At 49.0% G+C, this 24,921-nt stretch overlaps 1 protein-coding gene across 2 annotated transcripts in view; it reads left to right on the top strand.

Annotated features, from left to right (window-relative positions):
- Nucleotides 1-24,921, top strand: part of LOC144150845 (uncharacterized) — a 173,214-nt gene that overhangs the window by 53,916 nt on the left and 94,377 nt on the right. Inside the window, exon 1 of one of the 2 annotated variants that reach the window (XM_077682204.1) lies at nt 17,075-17,129. The exons of the other annotated variant lie outside the window; for it this stretch is intronic. Coding sequence (XP_077538330.1) covers nt 17,090-17,129 — 40 coding nt within the window. The 5' untranslated portion in view covers nt 17,075-17,089. Of the gene's footprint in view, nt 1-17,074; nt 17,130-24,921 lie in introns of those variants that run through there. 2 annotated transcript variants of the gene reach the window in all.

Below are 24,921 nucleotides of genomic sequence, written 5' to 3'. Positions count from 1 at the left end.
GGCCAATCTCCCACGTGGGTATGTGCCATCTCCCCCCGTTGCCAAGGAAGACGAGGAGCGCGCGCACCCTCAGCTGTTGCTATGTGGACGGACGGCGGTCAACGGAATTCAGGGTCGCTTATAAAGTGCATTCGCACTTAAAAAATCCCCCAGCGGGGAAGGGATTAATTCAGACAACCTGGAACTCTGCACCTATGTCTATGTACATGGGTGTTTTATATGTCGCACCCGTCTAAATGAGGCTGCTGTGATCGAAAATTGAACTCGCGTACCCCCACCGCTGACCAACCACTGAAGGTAAAACATTTCAATGCACGTAGTACATACTCGTGGATTGAAACGCGGGACGAAAAATTTCAGTAATACCAACTTGTGGTCGCAACAACCACGTGAACTTGCCGGAAATCTAGGCATCAAACGTGATGGTGTCTCTCGTGTAAGAATACGAGCTAATATTACGCCGATGTCACGTGACCTGAAGACTGTGTAAGCTAGAGTACGTGCAATTCTCAGCCCTAATTTTTCGCATTTCAGTTAATGACGTGCTGTACAGACTAGATGCTACTTCTGATTACCCACTACAAAGACACTTAACCAAACATAACAAATTTTCTTTAGCGTCTAAACCGGCACTTGTTCACGCACACGCAGGCACTCCCTAGGCTTAAAAATAAATGACCAGACCCGAACCCGAGTGAGCCTTGCCCGGGCCAGGTTCACGCAACACCTAGCCAGGTCCGGGAGGGGCTAGGTGTTACGGGCCGGGTCGGGCCCGGCTCTGGCTTCATAAAGTGGGTTCGAACGAGCCGGGCCCGGTCCTTAAAATCAGGCCCTCTAATACCTTGCAGCTGCGTTTGTCAAGCCTTGTGACATTTCTTGCTCGTAGGAGATGAACAAAGAGGTCGATTTTTCCCCGACCACCCAAACGAAATAGTTTTATGTGTCTGTCTGTCTGTCTGTCTGCCCGCCCCTCAATTCTCTCGCCCCCCCGGCCAAAAACTGGCCGCGTACCCGTTTTCTTCTCTGCAAGTGAATTTTCGGCATGGCTCATACATGTCCGTATTGTCCAGGCGAAAGGAAACCTCAGGCACCTTTCGGGCAAAATATAAGTACACCACCGAAAATGGTTGGAAATGGTACAAAATCGTAGTACACGCTTCATCATTGCTAAATATTATCGGACATCTATAGTGTTTCTGTTATGAAACGCACTATAAACCTTCCCAACGAAAAAATGCCCGCCGAAAAAATGCCCAGTAGTCAGCCTGTCATAAAATTTATTTTTCATACTCACACCTCCAAACTGAACTTCTCTCTGCGCCGTCATATATATATCATTCCGTATTGACCATCGCGATAAGGTATACATTACCCACTGCAACGCTAACTTATTTTCTGCCTCTTTATTCCCGAAACTGCTAACGAATGGAATTGCCTGCCACCTGCAATAGCTAGTGTAATCGATGTGCCTTCGTTTAAGACTGCCGTTGAAAATCACTTTTGTTCCGTATGATTGCATTTATGCTCTCAACTCTGGTGGTTATACTACTCGCTTTTTTTCTTTTCGTTGTCCACTGTTGTTTTTGTTGTTGTTGTTCCCAATGATTTGCTTACTTTTGTTTTTTCTGATGCCAATTTTTTACTTTTGCCAATGACCACTCCAGTCTGTAACGCCCTCTGGGCATTGAAGGTATTGAAATCAGTGGCTAAGGCGTTGCGCTGCTGAGCACGCATTTCGATTCCTGGCCGCGGCGGCCGCTTTTTTGATGGAGACGAAAGCAAAAAAAGGCCCGTGTGCATGAGATTTTGGCGCACGTTAAAGATCTCCAGGTGGTCAAAATTAATCTGGAGCCCTCAACTACGGCGCCTCTAAGCGCCTGTGTTGCGTCGGTGTGTTAAACCCTACAATCAATCGAAATAAATAAATAAATAAATAAATAAATAAATAAATAAATAAATAAATAAATAAATAAACCGAGAATAAAATTACAGGCTGGTTTGGGTTTCATGATAAAAAAATGAGAAAGAAAAGCGTTCAAGACGGTGTTGAAGAGTGTTGAAGCTCGCTGTCCAAAAAAATGGCACGCATGTGGTGCTAACCAAACTTCTTCAGGTGGTGTAGTGCAAACGCGGGAAACTTGGCTTGAGAAAAGCGACACGGAAAAGGGAACAGTGGGAGGAATGGGGCGATAGTAGAGAAGACGGACTCACGCGGTAGAGGTGGCGGAAGGCTATCGTCTTTCGACGACATTTGCAGCAAAGCAAGCCGATACGCGGCCTTTTGAGTGCTTTCTGCTTCCCGCCTTTGTTTTGTGACATGTTTTCCGGATATTTTGTGAGAAATTCCAGCAAATCAACCAGTCCAGCTGTCATGTTTCTTGCCGCTGTAGTGATAATTGTTATGGCATTGTAGTTGGCAAAAAGGTCATGCTGTAGCTGACGAGTGTGGTAGGATCGTGTGGCGTCGTCATCGACATTGGGAATCGGTATTTTAGGAGCCGACAACGAAGGCGAAGGTGCGGATGAGGCGTTGGTGAATGCTTGTTCACTGAGGGACATAATTCCCTGGGATGCACGAGCGGCCGCCGAAATGTGTAGCTTGCGAAGAAAGGGGCGCCCGTGTTGTACAAACCCGCACACGTTGGCGCATGCGTGTCCTGTAGTGTTCTCAGGCAGTCGTGATTCGATCGAATATGTCCCGTAGCGCCCTGTTCTCAACTTTACCTGGTCCTCACCGTCTTCCGTTGTGTCTTCCCTGGCTGTATTCAATTGTTGATTTTCACAATTTTATTCGACCAATTATCTCCATTTGCGCTATTGTAACGATTAAAGGTGTTACTTCCGCCAAATACGCATATTGTAGAAATGCAGGGCCTCACACGGTTTGCTCATTTTTCGCTGCTTTAGGGGCGAAGTACCTTAGGGGCTCGGGCTGTCGGCTTCTCCTGTCGTCTCACGTAGTCACGGTACTAAAACACCCGGACACTTTTTTACCAGCGCCTCGCGCTATAACGTAACGCGTACTAAAAGAACACACTCGTTTTCCAACGCCTCGCTCTAGAACGCTTCCTGCTTCAACGAAATGAGACTTTAACAGCCAGGCTGTATACCTCTACCCTGCAACGGTTTTGCCCAAACGTAGGCGAAAACGCCAAGGCCTAAGACGCCGAGCGCTCAGCTAAACCGCAATGATAAGGTGCATGTGAACAATGGGACCCCTCCACCTTGTGTTCCTGGAAAAGATTATCATTGTTTGCAGATTATGTGTGAAGGCTGGGCAGGTTCTAGTGACACTAGCCGAGCACAAGCGACGAGCGCGCCGATACGACGAGAAACGTCTCGTACACTCCGTGTCGAAACTCCGTCTCGAAATTTCGTCTCGAATTCCGTCTCGAACTCCGGCGGCGTCACGCACCCAAGCAGAAGGTTTCTGAAAAAATGCTTGTTCCTCGATTCATCCTTCCGACCAAAAGTTAAGAGGATACTTAAGCAAGAGGTTTATAAAAGCAGAACCGTTCGAAACTCGTGGAACCGCTGGCACTTGTCGTGCATGCCCCTATTATTTACCGCAAAGAAAACTGCACCTACATTTGCGGCAGAATATATGAGGCGCTTTTTTTTTTTTTCGGAATGAGCCAGATCCATAAACCGAAACTGAGTCGGATGAAAATGCAGTGAGAAGGAAAACTCGGCAACTTTCCCCTAAAAGAGGAGTGGCAAGAAAATTGCGGAGATTACACGCCCTGAAAATGTGAACGAAGGTCGTAGTTCGTACCGAAAATGAGCCACATCCTGCTGTTTAACAGATCAAAATGAGCCAAATCCATTCGCCCAATAGGAGTTTGCTTTAGGCTTGAGTGTTAAGATTGTTTCGTGAGTATTTTCGGGAGCTTTTTTTTAGGCTTTTCGGAGCTGGTTTATTATGAATTCAGACGGCAATTAGGAGATCGGCAAAATATCTGTCCCCAAATGTCAACGACGAAGTGAACGGAAAGAGAAGTTGAACGAAATGATACTGAGAGATGTGAAGGAAGGAAGGAAGAAAACTTTATTAAGAAAGGATGGCCCGAAGCCGCAGGGGAAGGGGGAGGGCAGGAAGGACGCTAGTAATGTCCAGCCATCGATGCCGCACAGACAAAGTTCCAGAGTGCTGTCAAGGTGTGCTTGACGCGCCAAGAGGGCCGAATCTGAACCCACGCCGGGCGGTGTTGGGCGCGAAGCACGGCAAGGCCCGGGCAAGACCAGACGAGGTGCGGAAGATGTGAAATGATGATTTCATGTCATCTCACATGGTCCTACGAAATAACTCTGGTTATATTTATTCTCACTCGTATATTTACTGTTCTAGCTTATATTTATAGCGTCTATTTACCGTTAACTAAATAGCCCCCGCTTACAAGCCCTGGCAAGTCCCCCTCCCCCTCCTCCATTTGAGAGTACTTCATTACGTGAAAAACAAGACATTTTTAACTTCATTATGGTGAAGAAGATATGAGCAGCCTTCTCGTGAAGCGTTTTGGAAATTCATGACAACGCAATAAAGAGCTTTTTTACTTCGTGAGTGCCTTCAGACGTGCCCAAGGATATTATCCTAGCGAAGAATTCGAAAAGAGCTGTTAATGCTGCAAAGGCGACTCACCTGCTCTCCATGTATAGCTCTACCGTTCTTGAAGCCCTGTTCATACGTTTAATGCCTTTTCTGCCAAAACTCAATCGCGCCATTCTTAAAAGTCAATTTAAATAAAGTTTTCAGAAGAGTGCCCCATCAACTTGAGTGTTTCAATTCAATACGAGCCAAATCCAAACTCATCATCCCAACATTGCTCATATTCACGCAACATTTTTAATTACTTCTGGTCATAAACTTCCCCTAGCTCACATGTAAAATAAATCATATAATAGCTTTGACGGCGCTGCATTTAGGTCAGGTAACAAACAAAAATTCGCGTTAGGTGGATTTGGCTCATCTAAAAAAAACGCCTCATACGTACTTAACCGGCAGTCCCCGCCTCCATTTTGTTAGGCATGCTCATTGGGTTTGTTTTTACGATAGTAGGAGGAGGAGGCAAAACGTTTTATTGGGGAAAAAAAAAGAAGAAGGTGGGTGGCGTCCTTAGTTCAGGAAGCCGCGCGCTTCCGCAGCCCGGGTGGCCCGGTTTATCAGGCGTTGCTGGTCTTCCGGGTGCAGGCTGGCCAGTTCGCGTTCCTACCGCTCAGGAGATGGGGAAGGGAGGGGATCGGGATGGTGCGGGCAGAACCATACAAGATGGGCTGTTGTGGCGGGGAGGTTGCAGGAATGGCAGAAGTAGGAGAATGTGGTTGGGGAGATGTGCGACAGTACGGTACAGTTGAAGTATGTGCCTGTCTGTAGCCGGCGCCTCTGCTGTAGTGAGCGAAGGGTGGGGAGGGGGGTAGTGGAAACGAGTGTGGCGGTAGTGGGCAAGCAGGTCGGTGTATCTGAGCGGCAGAGGGTGGAGGGATGGTGCTGATGCCAAGTCGTCTGTCCTTGGACGTGAATCCCAGAAAATGAGTTCACGGGCAGCGGCATGTGCCGCCTCATTCCCTGGTAGGAAGGCCAGCCCAGGTGTCCACACTATCTGGATGGTTGGGGGAGTCTTGAGGGATTGAAGTATCTTGAGAGCCTGGTAGGGAATGCGGCCAAGAAGGTAGTAGCGGCAGGCCTGCTGAGAGTCTGTTAAGATGGTGAGGTGGCCCGTACTTGTAGCGGTGGTGGCTGCCAGGGCTATGGCGGTTGCTTCTGCTGTTGCGGTTGTGGTGTTAGGTAAGGTGGCCGAGGTGAGTATAGCACCTGTAGAATCCGTGACTGCCAGGGTGGCACGAGATGTGAAAATGCTGTGCGCGATGTCGGTGTATATGCTGTCTGGTTGGCCAGAATAACGTCTGTTGAGGTAATTGACCCGAGCTTCACGGTGGCCCTTGTTGTACTCTGGGTGCATGTGGCGCGGTATGGGGGTTACTCTGATGAAGCTACGTATAGGTTGCGGGAGATGCTGGAGTGTCTCTGCTGGTGGAGGGGTTGGTCGATCCAGAGATCGGAGGACCGTTCTGCCGGTAGATGGCAGGGCCAGGCGGGAGAGTTGGTTTACCTGCTGTGCTTCCAGGAGTTCAGCAAGAGTGTTATGCACTCCTAACTGCAGTAGCTTCTGGGTGGGTGTGAAGGCAGGAAGACCGAGGCCGATTTTGTACGCCCGACGGATAAGTGCATCAATCTTGGAGTGTTCTTGAGGCTGTAGCTGTACATATGGCGTGCCGTACGTGATGCGGCTGATGAGAATGGCTTGTGTGAGGCGGCAGGTGTCTTGCTCACGAAGACCGTGCTGGTGGGTGCAAATTCGCTTGATGAGATGAATAAGTTGTGTGACTGTACGGTGTAGTTGTGGTAAGAGGGCAGCACCAGAGCCGTCAGCCTGAAAGGGTACGCCCAGTATTCGAAGTGTCGAAACTTGAGGTACAGGGGTGCCTTGAAGGAAAACTGTCGGATCCGGAGTAGGTTGTGGGGGCGTCCTCTAGTGCGGGCTCGAAGGATAAGAAGCGCAGACTTTTGAGGTGCGCACGTAAGCCCGCGAGTGGCGAGGTACGTCATTGTCGTATCAATTGCCTGTTGTAAACTGTCTTGCTGGTGCCCGGAAGAACCCTTGTTTGTCCATAAAGTGAGGTCATCTGCATAGAATGCATGATGTAGATCCGGAATTTCGGCGAGGAGCTTAGGGAGGCCCTACAGGGCGACATTGAACAATAGAGGCGAAATGACAGAGCCCTGGGGTGCCCTTTTGCCGGTGTTGGAAAAGTAGGTGTCTGATGAGTACCGAGACGGATGGAGGCCGTTCTGTTGGTTAGAAATGCCTTGACGTAGTTGTGCGTGGCCGGGCCGCAGTGGGTTTCTTGAAGGCCTTGCAAAATAGCCTCGTGTGTCACGTTATCAAAAGCTCCCTGAACGTCTAGGGCCAGGACACAGCTGGGGTTGGTTTTACTAAGTTGGTCGATAATGTGCTCCTTGATTTGAATTAGGACGTCTTGAGTGGAAAGGTGATTACGGAAACCGAACATAGTGTGGGGGAAGAGGTCACGGTTTTCCAGGTAGGTGGTCAAGCGGTTGTGTACTAGATGCTCAAAGAGCTTGCCTAGGCATGAGGTCAGTGATATTGGGCGGAGGTTGGTCGTTGTTAGAGGCTTGTGAGGTTTGGGGATCAGGGTAATGTCAGAGTGGCGCCACTGAGGAGGTACAGTACCATGCTTCCAATGATAGTTGAAGAGAGTCAGTAAGTCCTCTTGGGCCTCGTCATCCAGGTTGCGGATTAATTTATTGGTTATCTTGTCTTTTCCTGGGGTCGTGTTGCGTGTGAGTCTGCCGAGTGCTTGTTGCAGTTCAGATGAAGTGAACGGAGCGTCCAGTGAGTCATTTGGGGGTCCAGTGTAGGCCTGTTCAGGTGGGGGTGGGTAAGTTGTTGGGTGCCCGAAGAGGTGGGTGCGAATTGAATCGAGCAGCTCTTGGGGGGGAAGGTGGTGGTTATAAATGAGACGTTTGATTTCTGGCTGTCCTAGTCTGCGAGGCGCTTTGTCGCCTAGGAGCTTCCTGAGAATATGCCAGGTTCTTTTGGTAGTGAGCGTGCCCTGAAGTTGATCGCAAAAGCTACGCCAATTTTGATTTTGGAGGATCTTGGCATAAGTTGTTGCCTGTTGAGTAATTTCGGCTATTCTTTTTTTGAGGGACCGGTTGTGTTTCCTTTTCTTCCAACGATTAACTAGACCGTGGTGGGCTGCCCAAAGATGCTGTAGGTGGGCGTCTGCTACTGGGGTTTTGTCGGTTAAAGGGATAGTGCTGGTGTGCTTTCGGACCAGACTTTCGAGGGCTTCTGTCCAGACTTCAAGGTTTTCTTCGATTGGAGGAAGAGATGTGGGGTCTTTACGGAAGGCTTCCCAGTTTGTTAGGTGGGCTTTTCCGATTTTGTGAGCCGTTTGGAGGTTGGGCAGCTTGATTTCTATTATATAGTGATCGCTGCCAAGGGTATCCGTACGGAGGGACCAGCTTAAATGGGGAACGTTCCGGGCGAAGGTGAGATCAGGTGTTGTGTCTCTAGAGACACTGTTTCCAAGGCGGGGGGGGGGGGGTGAGGACATTGTATAGTGTTAGAGAATGATTTTGTGCTGCATGGAGGAGGGCTGTTCCTTTTTTAGAGGCTCGGTGATATCCCCATGAGTGATGGGGGCGTTGAAGTCCCCTAGTACAATGAGAGGGCTTTGCTGCGACTTTCGGCTTGCTTTATGAATAAGCAGGTCAACGGTCTTCAGGGATGAGGGCGGCGGACTGTATACGTTCAGGATGTAGACACTTGGGAGATTTGGGCGTGGAGGGAGAATTTCAATAAAGGTGTGGGCGATTTCTGATGCAATGAGGTGTTCTTGCGCAGTTATATGCTGCGCTACTAGAACAGCTGTTCGGTGGCCTGGGTCTTGTGTATACGAGCAATAGCCGCGAAGCTCGGGTTTTGGGGTATCCACTTCTTGTTGCGCAATAACGTCGGGCGGCTCGGGTGCGATGTAAAGGTTTAGTTGCGCATTTTTTGCTATTGAGGGACCTGCAGTTCCACTGGTAGATGTGCAGCTGTGAAGGGTTAGGCATTATCTTCCGGGAAGGCTGTGTCCATTGCTACTGAGTAATCGTCGCGTGCGGGGGACAGTTTGAATTTCTTGTTTTGTGGAGTAGTGGTACAGGGTGTTGTGAAGAGGGCTTTTTCTGGAGTGTTGAGGCGGGAGGTCAGGGCGTCAGTGAGTCGCTGAATTGTTGCCGTTGAATTCGGTTAGAGCGACGTCGAAACGTTGATCGACAGTGGGAAGCACTTGTGTCTGAAGTTGCTCGTTTACCAGTGCTTTGATTATCTCGGTTGGGATGGATAGGGGAGCGGGGTTATCTGGTGTCTGGGGGGAAGCTGGAGCTGGAGAGGAGGGGGCTGGGGTGCTGGCGGCTTCGAGTGCTTCTAAGCGAGCCATGATTTCTGTTTGCTGGCGTTGAATGTTTTCAAGGAGTTTGGTTAGGGAAGGAACGAATATGGGCTCGGAGAAGGGTGGTTGGTTGGTTGATTGGGGAGGGATGGGGGGAGGTTGGGGTGCCGAGGGGAGGGGTGAGAAGTCCTGAGCGGTGGGGGGTTGCGACACAATAGTGGACCAGCCTACCTGGAGTGGACTGCTGGGATGGTGGTGCTCGGACAGCTGGTGGAAGAACGGGGTGTGAAGACGTTGCTTGGGGGCTGGGCGGTTGGGGACGAGGCGTTTCGGGCAGTCCTTGTCGGCCGTTAGATGCGGTTTTTGGCACAGTTTACACGTCGGTGCGCACTTATGTTGATCTGTAGGATTGGCGAGGCCACAGGATGAACACTTCACGGAGTCCGGATGCGGGCAGATGTCCCTGCGGTGGCCGATGTCCCCGCCGAGGCGGCACACTTGAACAGTCCGTCGGAAAGGTCGGCAGCGGTGGAGAATGCAGCGTATACGCGCACGTAGAACGGGACCTTGCTTCCGTTGAATGTTAGCAGTGCGGAGGTAGTGCGGCCCATCATGCGCGCGTGGAGCTGTAGTGGTTTGTTAGCTGCTCAGAGTTCTTGGAGAGCTTCTGGGGTTGTTCCATTCTCTAGTCCGTGTATGACACCGCTACAGGCGGCTTCATGTATGGCTCGAGCGCGTGTTGCGTATTGTCGAGTTGAATGCAAGTGATACGGCTCAGGGTGAGCGCGAAATGTGCGTTGGTGGTGCTAGCCACAAGAAGGTTGTTTCGAGGCTGTGCTTGCACGATCACCTTGTCGAGAAAACTTTGGCGGGGAAGGTTACTTGCCATTGCAAGACTCATAGCGAGAGTGCGGGGGGTCCACTTGGCTACGTTGAGGCCCGAGCGTGGGCGGTAGATAACCGTGTAGTTCTCTTGCGGCAGGCGTGGCAGGGGCACTCGAGCGGGCGGATTGGGGTTAGGCGCACCAGTTTGCGGGGGGGTAGGAGCCTGGCCCGTCGTTGCTTTGATTTTGGCGCGGATAACTTGCTCCCATGGGTTGTCGGGTGGTAGAGTGCGTCCGCTGAGGCTGTCAAATTGACACTCCATGTTGATGGTTGGCGTGGTCATGGTCGGTTGTGAAGCCGCCGCGCCTTCCAGCGCGTTCGGCGCAAAATCGCTCGGCTCGCTAGGCCTGATCAGAGGCCTAGCAAGGCAGCGGCGTGGTGGCGAGCTTGCGGGGCGGCTGTCAGTCTTCCAGATGGTCGATGAGGGTCCACGAAGTGTCAAAATGTTCCTTAGCACGCCAGGAACGGGTTGGCAGTGTGGTCGCAAGAAGGTCAGTTGCCTTGGTTCGCTGTAGCGGGAACACAGAGCGGGATCCCATACGAAACCGAACCGGCCGTGTCGGCCCCCTAGCGGCGAACCCTTTACGACAGTAAGTGAAAAAAAAAGTGGCCACCGAAGAAGACAATACGCGTTCGAAATGACGTAGAAAGGCTCCAGCACGTGCCAGAGGAAAGCAAGCACAGAAAGAACAGCACTCCCGCTCGTGCTGTTCCAGCAGAACAAGAAAAAAAAAGATAAAGAAAAGGATGCGACCTGTCCGTCCCAGAAGAAGGCACGCGAGCACTGCGAAGGCGCGAAACTTGAATTGCATTCAACAAACCTCTGTTCAATTCATTAAGACAGGAGTGAGGCAGAGAGGGAAAGAGCGTGAGGGTGGTAGCAAAAAACGGAAAATGGCACCCCAGCTTGGGCCTGCTAAGGTATCGACACCCCATATCAGACAGTCCCGGGCCCTTTTCACCCATTAATCCCCCCCAAAGATCTCATAGCACCACAGCTCCATATATCCAATGCTCTGCACTTCCGACAGCGTTCAGGTTGAGTGGAACAGCTTTAATTTTAAGTGCAGAGCGCCTTAGGGGGGCTCGCTTAGTCGTCGTAGCGCGCTCGCTGGACCCAAGTAGAGCCACACGGCGTTCCATAGTAGCGGCTGTCGTCGCGGCTTAACCCAGAATCTTCGAAAGCCAAGCGGTTTATACAGTCATAAGCGTTCGAAACTCGTGAACCGCTGGCGCTTGTCATACATCTCCCCGTTGTTTAGCGCAAGGAAAAGTGCAGGTACGTTCGAGGCAAAATATACGTAATTAACCGGCAGCGCCTGCGCTCATATAGTTAGGAACGCTCCTTGGGTTGGTGTCTACGATAGTAAGCGAAGTAGTAAAGGAAATCAGTGAAAGCTTGCACAGTTTCTCTCAAAAACGCGATTTCAGTTCAAGCTCGGTTTACCTTTTGGTGTAACGTATATTTTTCTTATCACGCTGCAGCCACACTATGAACGCCTAATTGTTTTTTTTTTAGTAATGAGCGGGATCTAATGGCAAACGTGTGCTCTGAAATTGGCGTATCTCTTTTCGTAACCGCTGCGCCGAGAGCTGATGTAGCGGACGTTACTTCACTCCCACCGCTCTCGGCCACCTGATGCCTGGCGGCGGCGTTTTCCGCTGATCGCCCGTCAAACTGAGGACGATCATTCCTGTCTATTTTTGTGGACGTGAAGGAGAAAGTAAACAGCCCTACCCGAAAAGTAAGCGTCGCTTTAAGACAAGCACAAAGCGCAGGAACACATGTCCATAGCGCTCAGCGGAAGCACAACACCGATATTGGAGGAGAGAAGATTAAAGCCGTTCCACTCAACGTGAAAGCTGATGGAGGTGCAGAGAAAGTTATTAGCCATAATGGGCTGTAGCGCGGTTATCGCTCACTGCTACCACCCAATTCAAATTTCCCGCCTCCGTTGAGCTCTCGCGCCCCCTGCCCGAAACAGCACCAGCGGGAGTTGTGTTCTTTTTGTCCTTGATTTTCCTCCCGCAGGTGCGAGTGTTGCGCCTCCACTTTTTATCGGTTACTATTTCAAAAAACCAACCCAACGAGTGTTTCGAACTAAATGAACGCGGATGCTGCCGGTTAATTAGATATAGCTTGCGTCGAATGTACCTGCAGTTTTTTTTTTTTTTTTTCGTGAAAGAACGGCGTGACGTATGAAAAGCGCCAGCGTTTCACGAGTTTCGAACGTTTATGACTATATAAACCACTTGGTTTTCGAAGCCTCTGCGGGGCGCCCTACGACGGAACTCCGGGCTCTACTTGGGTCCGTTATCTCGCAACACCGCCTGATTCGGCAGTCGTTTGACATTGGCCGTTACAGCGAGCTGCGACGACAAGACGATCCCCTAAAGTACTCAGCACTTAAAAAAGGGCAGTGCGACGCCGGCACGTGCGGGAAAAAAAAGCAAGCAGAAAAAGAACAGAACTCCCGCTGGCACAGTTTCAGGCAGGGGGCGCGCGAGCACTGCGAAGGCGGGAAATTTGAATTGCATTGGGTGGTAGCAGTGAGCGGATAACGGCGCTACAGCCCATTATGGCGACGCACTGCTCGGCACTTCCGGCAGCTTTCACATTGAGTGGAAGGCTTTAATTTTTATTTATCTTTGGCTTTAGGGGAAGATGCATAAGATGCATAGTTTTAAATTTGGCAGATCATTCTTGTCAAAAATTTTACTTTTTATATTTTTCTGCTCTCACAAGATATATGCAGCAGATGAGGGATTGCGAACGCTGACCTCGTGACAATAGCCGTAGCATTAATTTTTTGGTCATTTGCCGATTCCCGTGTATAATTTCGCATTATCCATCGTACTTTTTCAAGCGCCAAATATTCAGCTAGGGGACGACGAAAAGGACACAGGCATGCGCTTGACAACAGAGACATCCTATTCGTCCCCGTCCCCTTGAAAATCTCACAATGGATTACCAATTAGCTCGAACCCACGCGTTGTTCGAAATTCTGCCCAGCCTCGATTTACGCAATTTTAGAGATTGAAGGTGTTACTCCAGCCAAATCTGTACTTCTCTAGAAACGCATGGCGTTGCACGGTCCTGGCTTGGGGGGGGGGGGGGGGGGGGGGGGGAGGGGGTAGTTGGCAAAGAATGCTGCTCATTAATAAAACGAAGTCGCTGCTGAAATCATTTAACAGCGCACGAGCTTTTTAAGCCTTCCCCATCGGCAAGAGTGCGTGCTGTGTTGGGCCAATAATACCCCTTCTTAACCAGTGGCGTCGCATTTTATTTTATAATTACACAGCAAGTTATACAGCTAGCGCCCCACAAATGCCGGTCGACCGGGCGGGTCTGCGTCCGCAGTATGATGTTCAGAGTACAATAGTAGTACAGTTGAACCTGGATATAACAAAGTTGAAAAAAATTCGCAATTTTTCGTTACATGCAGGTTTTTAATTAAGGCTCGCGTGAATGAAGTAGAAGCGAAACCGAAATGCTAGGCATCAGTGACGGGGAACTCACCTTTCAAGAATTTATTTCACAGTGAACCACGGCGTGATCTGCACCTGTTGCTTTCCCATGAGCGTAGTCACTACACGGAAGTCCAAAGCAGCAATCTCACTCACCCCCGCATTCACAAACGTAACTTACGTATCACATTTGCTTTTGACATTTTTCGGTGCCTTAACGTGTTTCAAGGACAAACCTTATACGTAAAGCATGCATTTTCGTGAACTTGATGCTCTTTTCCGCACTCAAAATTGGTGAGACGGTGCCAGCTTGGATACTGTACCGGGAGGGTATACGTTCTTCTTTCTCGCCGGCGGAGATGACATTAAAAATTGCGAGCTTGTCATGGGAAGACAAAACTTTTAGTTTTCTGGCGGCAAAACAAACCACTGACTAACCGACACAACAGATAGCAGTGACACGGCCGTGGCAGTGAGAACGCGCGACTACACGCCGACAGGCAGGCCTCGCACCTAACCCACACCAAGTGTAAACGCTCGGTAGTTTGCGTTGCGCGGACGAAATTCGCTAAATTAGCTCATTTCTCCAGCCGATTTTTCCGTAAAAGTACAAAAACCAGTTGCTTTTCAACGTATACAATCCGTTGCATCAAGGTTAACCGTCGCAGCACCTTCGTTGCATACAAGTAAATACTACAGGTCACTGATGGACTTTCTGCACGCCACTGGACTGCATGCATACCTGTAGACGTGAAAACCTGTCGGTTTCGTGAACTTCTGTGCTCTTGGCAGCCCCTCTCTCCCTATTAGATGCAACGCATCTCTTTAACTCGCCTTGTCCCGCGTTGTCACGGTGTAGTCCACATCCCTCCCCCATTCTCCTCGCCGCGGCAGCTGCGCGCTCCGATGATAATGATGCTTGATGATGATGCTTAGTGTTTTCCCCTTTGTAACGGGGTGGCGTTGCTCAGCGGCCTTAGTCGCAACGCCACTGTACAATCACTTCGCCAAAACAAAATACAAACAGAATAAATAAAAATAATGTCAAAATAAAAAGTAAATACTTTTATGAAATTTTTGTGCTACTCTGACTTCTTTGTTCGCATGTCTTCCCAGATTGTTCTCTGCTCTTTTCCCACCAACATTCTAACCTTCTTTTACTAACCTCTACTGCTGTCCAGTTCACTTTTCCGCTAACCTTAAAGCCAAGGGCCTCCGGAAGCTTGATGGCTCCATCACTGAGGACTGGACGGATACTTTTGCACTCCGTTACAATATGTCGCATGGTTTCTGGCTCATTTCCGCAGCCTGCGCATAGCTCTTCCTGTACCGGCTCGCGGATAAGCGTTTTTGTCCGCAAGCAACCCGCTCGGGCTTCAAAAAGCAATGCACTCCCTTTGGTATTATCGAATAATTTTTCCCTTGTGATCTCCTGCTTCCCTATCCTGTAGATATCTAAGGACTTCTTCGTATCCATACTCTTTTTCCAGGTCGTTGTTTCTGTTTCTTTCACTTCATTTTTTATTGCCTTGGTCGTTTCCCCTGCACTTCCAGGTTTCATATACTTTGTCCTGAGCCTTCTGGTTCTTTTCCTCTATTGTGTGTCCACGCTTTTCATGTAAAGATACCGTAACACTTTGGCCGCCCATCTCTGATCATCCATATTTCGAAGTCGTTCTTCAAAACATATTTTGCTCTGTGCTTCTCTCACTTCGAAGGATGCCCATCCCATATCTCCCTGCACTGCCTCATTTGTTGTTTTACTGTGTGCTCCTAATGCCAATCGACCTACGGCCCACTGATTTACTTCTAGCCCTGATTGAATCGCTGATTTGACACACACTATTGCGTTTGAAAAGGTGAGTGCTGGTACCATTACTCCCTTCCAGATTCCTCTCACTACTTCATATCTGTTATATCCCCACAGTGCTCTATGCTTCATGATAGAGGCGTTTCATCTGCCTTTCATTCTTAAAAGCCCTTCATGAGTTTTTAGATACGTCTCACCTTCGTTTATCCATATGCCCAGATATTTGTATTCCGTTACCCACGGTATTGCTGCTTTTTGAACGAATACCGATTCGTTACGGGCGTTGTCATTGAAAACTAGAACTCCCGACTTTGCTGTGCTACACTCTAAGCCTAGTTCAGTGGCTTCTTCCCCGCAGATATCTGTGAGCTGTTGCAGACACTGTTTGCTGTCAGCTAGTAGTACTATGTCATCTGCATATATCAGTCCCGGGATATGTTGTTCCACTTCCTGTCCTTTGCGGCTATAACATAGATTGAAACCTATTTTACTGCCTTCAAGCTTTCTTTCTAGTCTAGCCATGTACAGCATGAACAGCAATGGCGACAGAGGACGACAACCCTGCTCTAAACCTCTATTTGTGACTACCGGTTCCGTGCACTTTTGGTCCTCCCAGGTAATTTGCACCTCGCTCTCATTGTAAATTCCCTGCAACAGCTGTATAAAGTCCTGGCCTAATCGCTCCCACTCAAGTATGCTCCATAGAAGTTCTGTTGTCCTAGGCTCCCTTTATATCGAGAAATGCTATCCATAGTGGTCGCTCCTGAGCCATTGACACCTCTATGCATTGGGTTAAGACAAATAAATTGTCCTCTAAGCGTCTGTCTCGCCTGAAACCATTTTGTAGTTCTCCCAGTATGCTGTTCCCCTCTATCCACGCCTGTAGTTCCGCTTTTATAGCTTGCATTGCCAACCTGTATACCACTGAGGTAACTGTAATAGGCCTGTACGAATTGGCATCAGCCCTGTCTCCTTTACCTTTATATATCATCTTCATCCTGCTCTTACGCCAATTGTCCGGTACTTGCTTAGTTTTTATCACTTTTTCGATTGCTCGAATCATTTGTGCCTTGCTTTTTGGACTTAGTAGGTTGACCACCCGTATAGGAATTTCATCCGTCCCTGTTGCCGTATTAGCTGGAACATTTTCTTCGGCTTTTTTCCAGTTTAAATTCTCTAACTTTAGCTCTCTATCTGTACGCACTTCGCTTGCCCCACTCCCTGAGTGCTGTAGCCCTCTCTCCGTTCTTCCGCCGCTCTCACCGCAGCGCCATCTGTGCGTCATCGCGGTCAGCGCGCAGCTTGCGCTCGGCTGCGCTCGCTCCCGTCGCCGTGCCAGCTGTGCGTTAGCGCGCAGCTTGCGCTCGGTTAAAAAATTTACACCATCTTCCCGCGAGGGGAACCATGGGGTAGATGCGACGCATCGGGGTGAACATACTGCGTAAATAGGATACACAACAACAGCAATCCACACGCTGACATCGCTAACATAACGGAAATGCTACGGCAACCCCCGATGCGTCGCATCTACCCCATGGTTCCCCTCGCGGGAAGATGGTGTAAATTTTTTTTCTTCTCTTTCTCTTTCCTACCTACTTTCTTCCCTCCTCCCATTTTTAAACCGCCTCTCATATGCCGCGCGGCAAAAACTCGAAATCAAAAAAAAAAAAGGTCGCAAGCACATAAGTTTCAATGGGGCTGGCAATGGGGAATTGAAAAACTTCGTCAAATACAGGAACTCGTTCAGTAGAGGTTCGTTACATCCAGGTTTAACTGTACTCCATAGACTACGCTGCGACGCATTTTGATCGCCACTCGTGCATCCCGGCCACTTCTCTCCCCGAGTGTAAATGATGCTCGCATTGCCTGTGAATTTGAGCCAGTGCATTCTGCATTGCGGGCAAAGTGCTCACACAACGCTTTCTCGGTGGCCCAGGGATTTCTGTACAAAGGTCAAGAGGCGCGATGGACCACGCCGGCGGTTCCGGGCTGTACCACGAAGAAGGTACAGTTGCAGTGTAGCTTCTCAGAGACGGCTTCTTGAACCTCTGCTGCTGAGCGGAGTTCAAGCCGCATGGTGTGACTCGTACTGTGCTGCCACTCGTAAGTAATGCTGTAATAAGTCATTCGTAAGTACGCAATCCGTAATGCACTTCCTGCACATGCAAAGCACCCGTACGGCTTCTCTTGCTTCCGCCGCACCAGCAAGACAACTGATGGCGACCTTACCATGGCACAAGCGGGGCTTTCAGCCAATTTTGTTTACGGAGCGCTGAAATCTGAATGTGCAATATGTTGCACGCGGGGTCTTAAGAGGTTAAGCGTCTCATCGGAAGCTTCTGTGGATAGTCCCGTTGATTGAAGCTATTTCTACGTAAAGCGTCTCTACGAAGAATGTTCGTGATCGTCTATTTTCCCGTACAGTTAATATCTCACGTCAAGGATACATGCGCACGGTGGTCTTAAACGCTCCTTGGAGCGCTTATGTTTGTTTGTTCGTGCCCTCCCGCAAGGCTTTTCCCAAATACGGCACACAAAAACAAATAAAATGACGAAGTGATCGTTTGACAGCTGTTTATTTTCCTGGTTGCGACACGACGTTCTTCCAAGCATGGGCATCCCTTCCGCGAAGGGCATCCATGCGGAAAGGTGGTGGTTCCCGTGCCAGCTCACCGCTCGTGTCGTTCAGCGCACGAGCCAATCGTTGTCACGTCCATTACGGCAAGGTACGGGTACGTGCGTATCCGCACCAGCCTTCCTAAGGCGTCTGTCCGACTAGACCAGAATTCCGGGTACAAAACATGCAAACGATGACAGTAAGAAGGCGAGAAACGATGAAGCGAGGACATACTAGGAAACTATAAGCATGACATCAATGGCGTCCGCTGTGCAGGTGAGTCAAGCAAGCTGCGTGTGCGTTGAGTACGGCGATCAAAGAAATGAAACAAGCACTTAATTATTGCACATAAATAATCTGGACACGCTCCATACATCGAAACGGAATTCCCCTTGTGTAGTTTCCCTTCTCCCTTCCTCTTTCGGGATAATCAGTTGTTTAGGGAGACATTGAAACACATAACACAGTTCCATAGCGAGTTGAAGGAAATGCAGAAAAACTACTACACGTTACATACGGATATGGGAACCTTGCAAACTGCCGTAGAATCCCTCTGAGGAGAGCTGCACACTTGTATGCAGGGTGCTTTAAACACAGTAAGCAACCCGCAGCGCAGGCACCCCAAATAGATAACCAATATGGCCAACAATTCTAATAGAAAACTCGGCACCGTGCGAGTCTGGCAGTGTAATTGCCGAGGATTCAAACGGAAAAGGGGCAGTTTATAATTGCATATACAAAGCCTGGGAACGCCTCCTGAAATAATAGCGCTACAGGAAACGGACACAGTAGTGACGTTGCCAGGCTGCAAAGCCTTTCAAAACACTGATGATCCCAAAACGGCAGTCTTGGTAACCAGAAATCTACCCGCCCATAGAACTCAATTCGACAGCGTAAAAATTCCCCATGACTTTATAACAATCGTACCAAAAACAGAGGAGAAACCAAACTCTTAATACTCATACTCCAAACTCAAACTCAAACTCATACTCAAACTCCTAATACTCATACTCAATACTCCGAAAGCTGCAGACCATAAAATTAATATCTTATTTTCCCTTGCGCGTAAAGATGCTGGACCACATGCTCTCATCATAGTGGGCGACTTTAATGCACATCACACGGCATGGGGGTACCCAACGTGCAACCCTAAAGGACGAGACCTCTGGAATCAGGCACAAATGCATCACCTCACGCTAGAAACGTAAGTTAACACGCCAACCAGAATCGGCCACAGTGTACAGCGAGATTCCACTCCTGACCTCACATTCACACTACATCTAATAAAAGCCACTTGGAATGTAACAGACACATCTCTCGGTAGCGACCAATATATATTACAGACTGAACTGGCGCTAACACAGGAAATCACACACGTTTCTAGGCAGTAAACCCTCACAAACTGGGACGACTTCCGAAAGATCCGAGAGTCGAGCGATGAGCCAAATAGCATTGAGAATATAACAGGCATAGATCCATGGACGGAACAGCTTTTGAAAGATGTAAAAGCCGCCACAAAAAACCTGGATCAGGAAATACCGCCCGGAGCTGTTGACCCAAACGTTACTCATCTGCGGAAAGCCTGCAAAAGCATACAAAGAAGATGCCAAAAAAACAAAAGCGCCGAAAACTCAGAATTAGGCTATCTAAACTTGATAAAGACATAGAAAGGCATTCAATGCGCTTATCTCAAAATCAATGGGGCCAAGTTTGCGATCAAGTGAAAGGAAACATGAGCATGAGGAAAACATGGCAGCTCCTCAGACATCTGCTCGACCCAGATCACAGCAAAGCTGACCAAAGACACAGACTGACTAAGTAATCCAAGCTTTCTCAGGAACTGAAGGAGACTTGGTAGAACAAGTGAGAAAAACCTATCTCTCCTCTGGAACCCCAAAATCCCTCTCCCAGTATAGCGTGCAACCAAATCCGGGCATGGACAGGGAAATAACGGAGGCAGGGGTGCGTGCGGCAATACTTAAACTTCGCTCAGGTTCGGCGCCTGGCCCAGACCAAATAACCAACAAGATGTTGAAGAATCTAGATGACGAGTCGATTACTAACATCACGAAGTTTTTCAATCAGTGTTGGAAAGAAGGCGTTATCCATCAGGCATGGAAGCACGCAAAAGTTGTATTTATTCCGAAACCGAGCAAACCCTTAACTCTCGAACACGTAAGACCAATCTGTTAAACCTCATGCTTGGGAAAGCTAATGGAATATATCATCCTAGCAAGACTGACACAGAACATACAAGATACACAGCAGCTCCCACACAATGATAGGCTTCAGGGCCGGACTGTCTACGCAAGATATTCTGCTCCAGCTATCTCATGACATTATAACCCCTTCAGATAGCCTAGACACGGCGGTAATCCTGGCATTAGATGTTGCTAAGGCTTTTTACAATGTCACCCACGCTGCCATCATGGAAGGGCTCGAATAAACTAGTTAACCCAGGAACCTGTACATACAACTACATGAGGAACTTCCTTACTGCAGTACTTAACTGCAGTACTTAACTGCAGTACTTAACATAGGAAGCGTCACCTCGAACACTATTCTACTTTCAGACAAGGGCACACCGCAAGGGGCAGTGCTCTCCCCGCTCCTATTTTACCTGGCAATACTGAACATTCCCAAAAAGCTAAGCCTGCTCCCTGACCTGAAATTTAGTCTGTATGCAGATGATATCACTCTGTGGATGAGAGGCGTTAGCGACGCATATTTAGACGAGACTCTGCAGAAGGCCTCACAGGTGGTAACAGAAGAAGCAAAGAAGGCAGGATTATCATGTTCACCAAATAAATCTTAACTCCTTCTAATGCCCCCCTAAACGAAATAAACAGCAACTCCTCGACATTAAAATACACATTAACAACGATAGGATTCCAGAGGTCTCCTCACTAAAAATCCTGGTCCTTCAAATTCAGAACAGGGTAAACACTAAATTCCTCCAAACAGTCGAGATACATTTCGACCAAGCAATCCGTCTGATTCGCCTAATTTCGAACAGACGTAAATGTTTAAAAGAAGATAAGAGGATCAGGCTGGTATAAGCATTTGTCATCAGCAGAATAAACTATTCTTTAACATATAAACCCAAGCCCTGCAGAACTGAACAAAGTGAATCAGTTAAGGAGAAAAATATATAAATCTGCACTGCACCTGCCCCTGTGCACCTCCACAGCCAGAGTCGAGGTGCTAGGAGTTTACAATAAAGCCGAAGAACTCATTGAAGCCCGTATTGATTTAATCAATACGGCCGATTATCCAAAACCCCCTACACGAGTACACATCCTGAATAATTTAGGTATCAAACATCCAGCTAAACAAACTGGCGCACTCCCGATACCGCATGACCCGCACGCAAACCTGATCATTAGACCAATCCCAAGAAACATGCATACCTACACCACGTAGAGCGAAGGGAAAAAAAGCTCGAGCTCTTCAGGCAAAATTTGGAAGCAAGCCCAACGTCGTGTATGTTAATGCAGTTGAGTATAGACACCACGATTTCTACGCGATCGCCGCAGTAAACGCCGGAGCTAGGGCCCCCTTTAGACACCGCGACTGTCAGGACCCTCGGTCCTGAGACAGCGGAAGATGCGGCAATATCCATAGCACTTTCACTGAAGCCCAGCTCAACCACAGCAATCTCGGATTCTAAAACCGGAATTCAAAATTTTGCTGCCGGCTTAATCTCCAAAGCAGCACTCAAAATTTTGAATTGAAATCCCTCCTTGTCCCCAGTAGAATTGGTCTGGACACCAGCGCACTCTGGCTTCGACGGAAACGAGGCAGCTTACGAAATGGCCCAATGCGTCACCATCCGGGCGGCAGCTAAACTGTATCCAAACCACGGAGCCAGATCTGCAGGGGACAGATTAGTGTCTTACAATGACATCACACAACACTACCGCCTCTGCCACTGGGTCTACCCTCCGGCGGAAAAAAACCTAACTAACGAGCAAGCACACGTCTGGCGCCTCCCACACACAAACACCTTCCCAAACCCCGCAAGGCTAACGCACATTCAACCGCGTGCAAATCGCTGCGTCTGCATCTCGCAGTTCGATTTACCGTACAGGGACGAGACTTCGTACACACCCCTCCCAAAAGTAGGTGCAAGCCTCGCGCGAATTGGGCGTTACAAACGTTTGAGAGTTTACAAAGCTTCCCATTGTTCCTAAAAAAAGAGAGTATAAGGGTTTTTTTGTTGTTGTTGTTCAAGCCCCTTCGAATTTCTGATACTTTTCACTATAATCATTTCCCCGCGCCGTTTGCCCTTTCGCTGCAACGTTTACACACCTCCTCTGCTCTTTTCCGCCTTCGGGAACATTGTGTACCAACTTTGTAACGATGCTCCTTCCCTGCCCTACACAGACGTCCCAGAAATTTTGAAAAAGGAGTCTTCCTTGGGCCACTTAAACGCGAAAATTTCGGTCCGTCCGTATGTACGTCCGTTTTTCGACTCAATCGCCAGGCCAGAAAGAGCTTGAAAGAAGGCTTGAACAAGAAATATTTACATATATGGCCACCAGTTTTAGAATGCCACCAGTTTTAAACTATTAAAACTGGTGGCATTCCTCGTACACGTTGACGTTGCTCAGCACCAAGAAAAAAAAAGAAACCACAGGGACATTTGAGGCAGATTATAGGCACATAAAGAACAGTACAGTGCGCAACACCGTTGTCTATAACACTGAGTTCAACTTCAACTAGATAACTCTCAAAACGGCGGACTCAAACTTGCCACAAAAAACGCTGAGGTCAAAATATACTGTTAAGACTCCAGAATGACACAATAGTTTCCTTCAAATGCTTTTCGGCCGAGGCAAGATAAGGCTATAAGTACGAAACCTGTGTTATAGACATGTGTGTTGCCCTCTGTACAACCATTATTTTAATAAAAAATAAACGCCGTATTGATTTTCGCGACAGTGTACAACACAACGCATTAAAAAGGGTGTTCAAGAGCGGCAAGATAAAAAAAAGTTCACGGAAGCTTGCACACACGCGCAAGACAAATTGCGAAACTGTTGTAGGTGAGCATTGCCGGAAACAAAGTTGAGTTTCAGTATCATTGTTTATTTGCACCGTGGGTGAGTACGGGTAAGATGCAGCTGTCAATTGGTTGGCGTATTCATGGGAGGTTGTGGCCGTTACTACACCAAGGAGGTCAATCCTGCTTCTCTGGAAACTTGGATACGGGGCAGAAACTCGGAGGCTCACGAAGAGGGTTCAACATAAATTGAGGACGACTCAGCGGGCAATGGAGCGGAAGATGATAGGTGTAACATTAAGGGACAAGAAGAGAGCGGAGTGGGTCAGGGAGCAAACGCGTCTTAAGGACATGTTAGTAGAAATTATGAAGAAGAAATGGACGTGGGCAGGGCATGTAATGCGAAGGCAAGATGACCGTTGGTCATTAAGGCTAACAGAGTGGATCCCTAGAGAAGGCAAGCGTTGCAGGGGGCGGCAGAAAGTTAGATGGGCAGATGAGATCAAGAAGTTTGCGGTGATAAATTGGCCACAGTTGGCACAGGACCGGGGTAATTGGAGAATAATGGGAGAGGCATTTGCCCTGCAGTGGGCTTAGATAGGCTGGTGATGATGATGATGATGTTTATTTTCGTAGTTTCGGTGCCTGTGATCGTTGTCATATGCATCGAAGAGGTCGTCGTCTTCTTCGCGGCGAGTGGTGGATGCGAAGTCATCCTCAGCGTCGTAGACTGCCCCCAGCTCAACTGGCGAAGCTTGCACTAAGTCTCACAAGGCTTGAACCATAGCGAAGCTGCAGGATTTCTTTATACATGAGCACTGAAGGACACATCACCACGAATTTGTACAGGTTTGAAATTGTTTATTTGCATGTTTCGTCGTTGCTTTGCACTGTGCTAGTAGTAGTCATCGTCATATGCATCGATATCACCGTGTTCCTCATGCCAAGAGCCAATTCACCGCCTTGGACTCACCCTTTCAATGCCGCTCTTTCTTTTGTTTTGTGCCATTTCGCTTGGGTTCACTCGCAGGAATTTGGTTACAGCCGTCCAGACGCTCTTCTTGAGTTTATTTGAGCTGTACACACACGAAAGAAGAGCCTTTTCTTCCAAATTCCCGCGTAGCATTTTTTTTTTTTTGCAAATTCCTGATAGCGCGCACTTTTCTTCTACAAATTCATACATTTGTTGCGCGATTATTCTAATGCTTTTTTTTTCTCCAAATCTTAGTTTCCTAAATCGGGCGCATTAGCCCCAAAAAAGTTCCCGATCCTGGCCAATCCCCCAAGTGGGTATGCGCCACAAACAAAGGAACAACAACAATACAACAACAAGAGAGAGAGAGAGAGAGAGAGAGAGACAACTTTATTGGCTAGCCTGCAGAACGAGAGGATCGCCTCCTAGAGAGGCACCCTATCGTGACGCGGCCTGGACGTCCTCGTGGTGTGCGCCGCAGGCGTCGACTGGCTCGGCTGACGGGCAGTGAGGGGGTGGATCCCTCGGCCTCGCCGCCTCCCCGAGTCTCTGCCGTGCGAGAGCTGCCTCGAGCTGCTGGACGGCCTGGAGTTGGGTCGTGTATTCGGACGAAATCATGGCACTCGTGAAACTGTCCGGCAGCCGCGTCGGGGCGGCCGTCTCGTCTGGATTGCGTTCACAATCCCACAGTAGGTGGGCCAGAGTCGCGTTTGCTCTCGCGCACACACAGCACTGCACGCTGTCGTAGGCACCCGGACACACGTATTGCGCCAACACGGGTGTGATCACAGAGTTTGTCTGTAGCTGTCTGTAGAGCACGGCCTCGGCCCTTGTGAGCCGAGGATGAGGTGGTGGCATAGTTCGTCGGCTGAGCCGGTACCATTGGAGGACCTCGGTATAGGTCGTGAGGGGTTCGTGGTTGATGGCCGGCTGCCTAGCCGAACGAGAGGCGAGAGGGGTCGCCGCGCGGTTGGTGAGTTCGCGCACGGCGGCATCTGCCGTCTCGTTGCGATTGGCGTGGCCGTTGCTGGAGCCGAGCGAGTCCATGTGCGCCGGGAACCATCGAAGGGACGTGGCGGACACTGATGGGGTCGTGGTGTTGCTTCGCACTTTCACTGCACTTTCACACACACTGTGTCGCGCATAACTGAGTATCGCGGAGCGCGAATCACTTAGCACTGTGGTGCACTGAGGGTCCGTCA

The sequence above is a fragment of the Haemaphysalis longicornis genome, unplaced genomic scaffold (assembly GCF_048455015.1).
Source record: "Haemaphysalis longicornis isolate Haplotype H1 unplaced genomic scaffold, Haemaphysalis longicornis Haplotype H1 scaffold_80, whole genome shotgun sequence".
NCBI classification, from domain to species: Eukaryota; Metazoa; Arthropoda; class Arachnida; order Ixodida; family Ixodidae; genus Haemaphysalis; species Haemaphysalis longicornis.
This window is presented reverse-complemented; position numbering and strand designations above follow the sequence as displayed.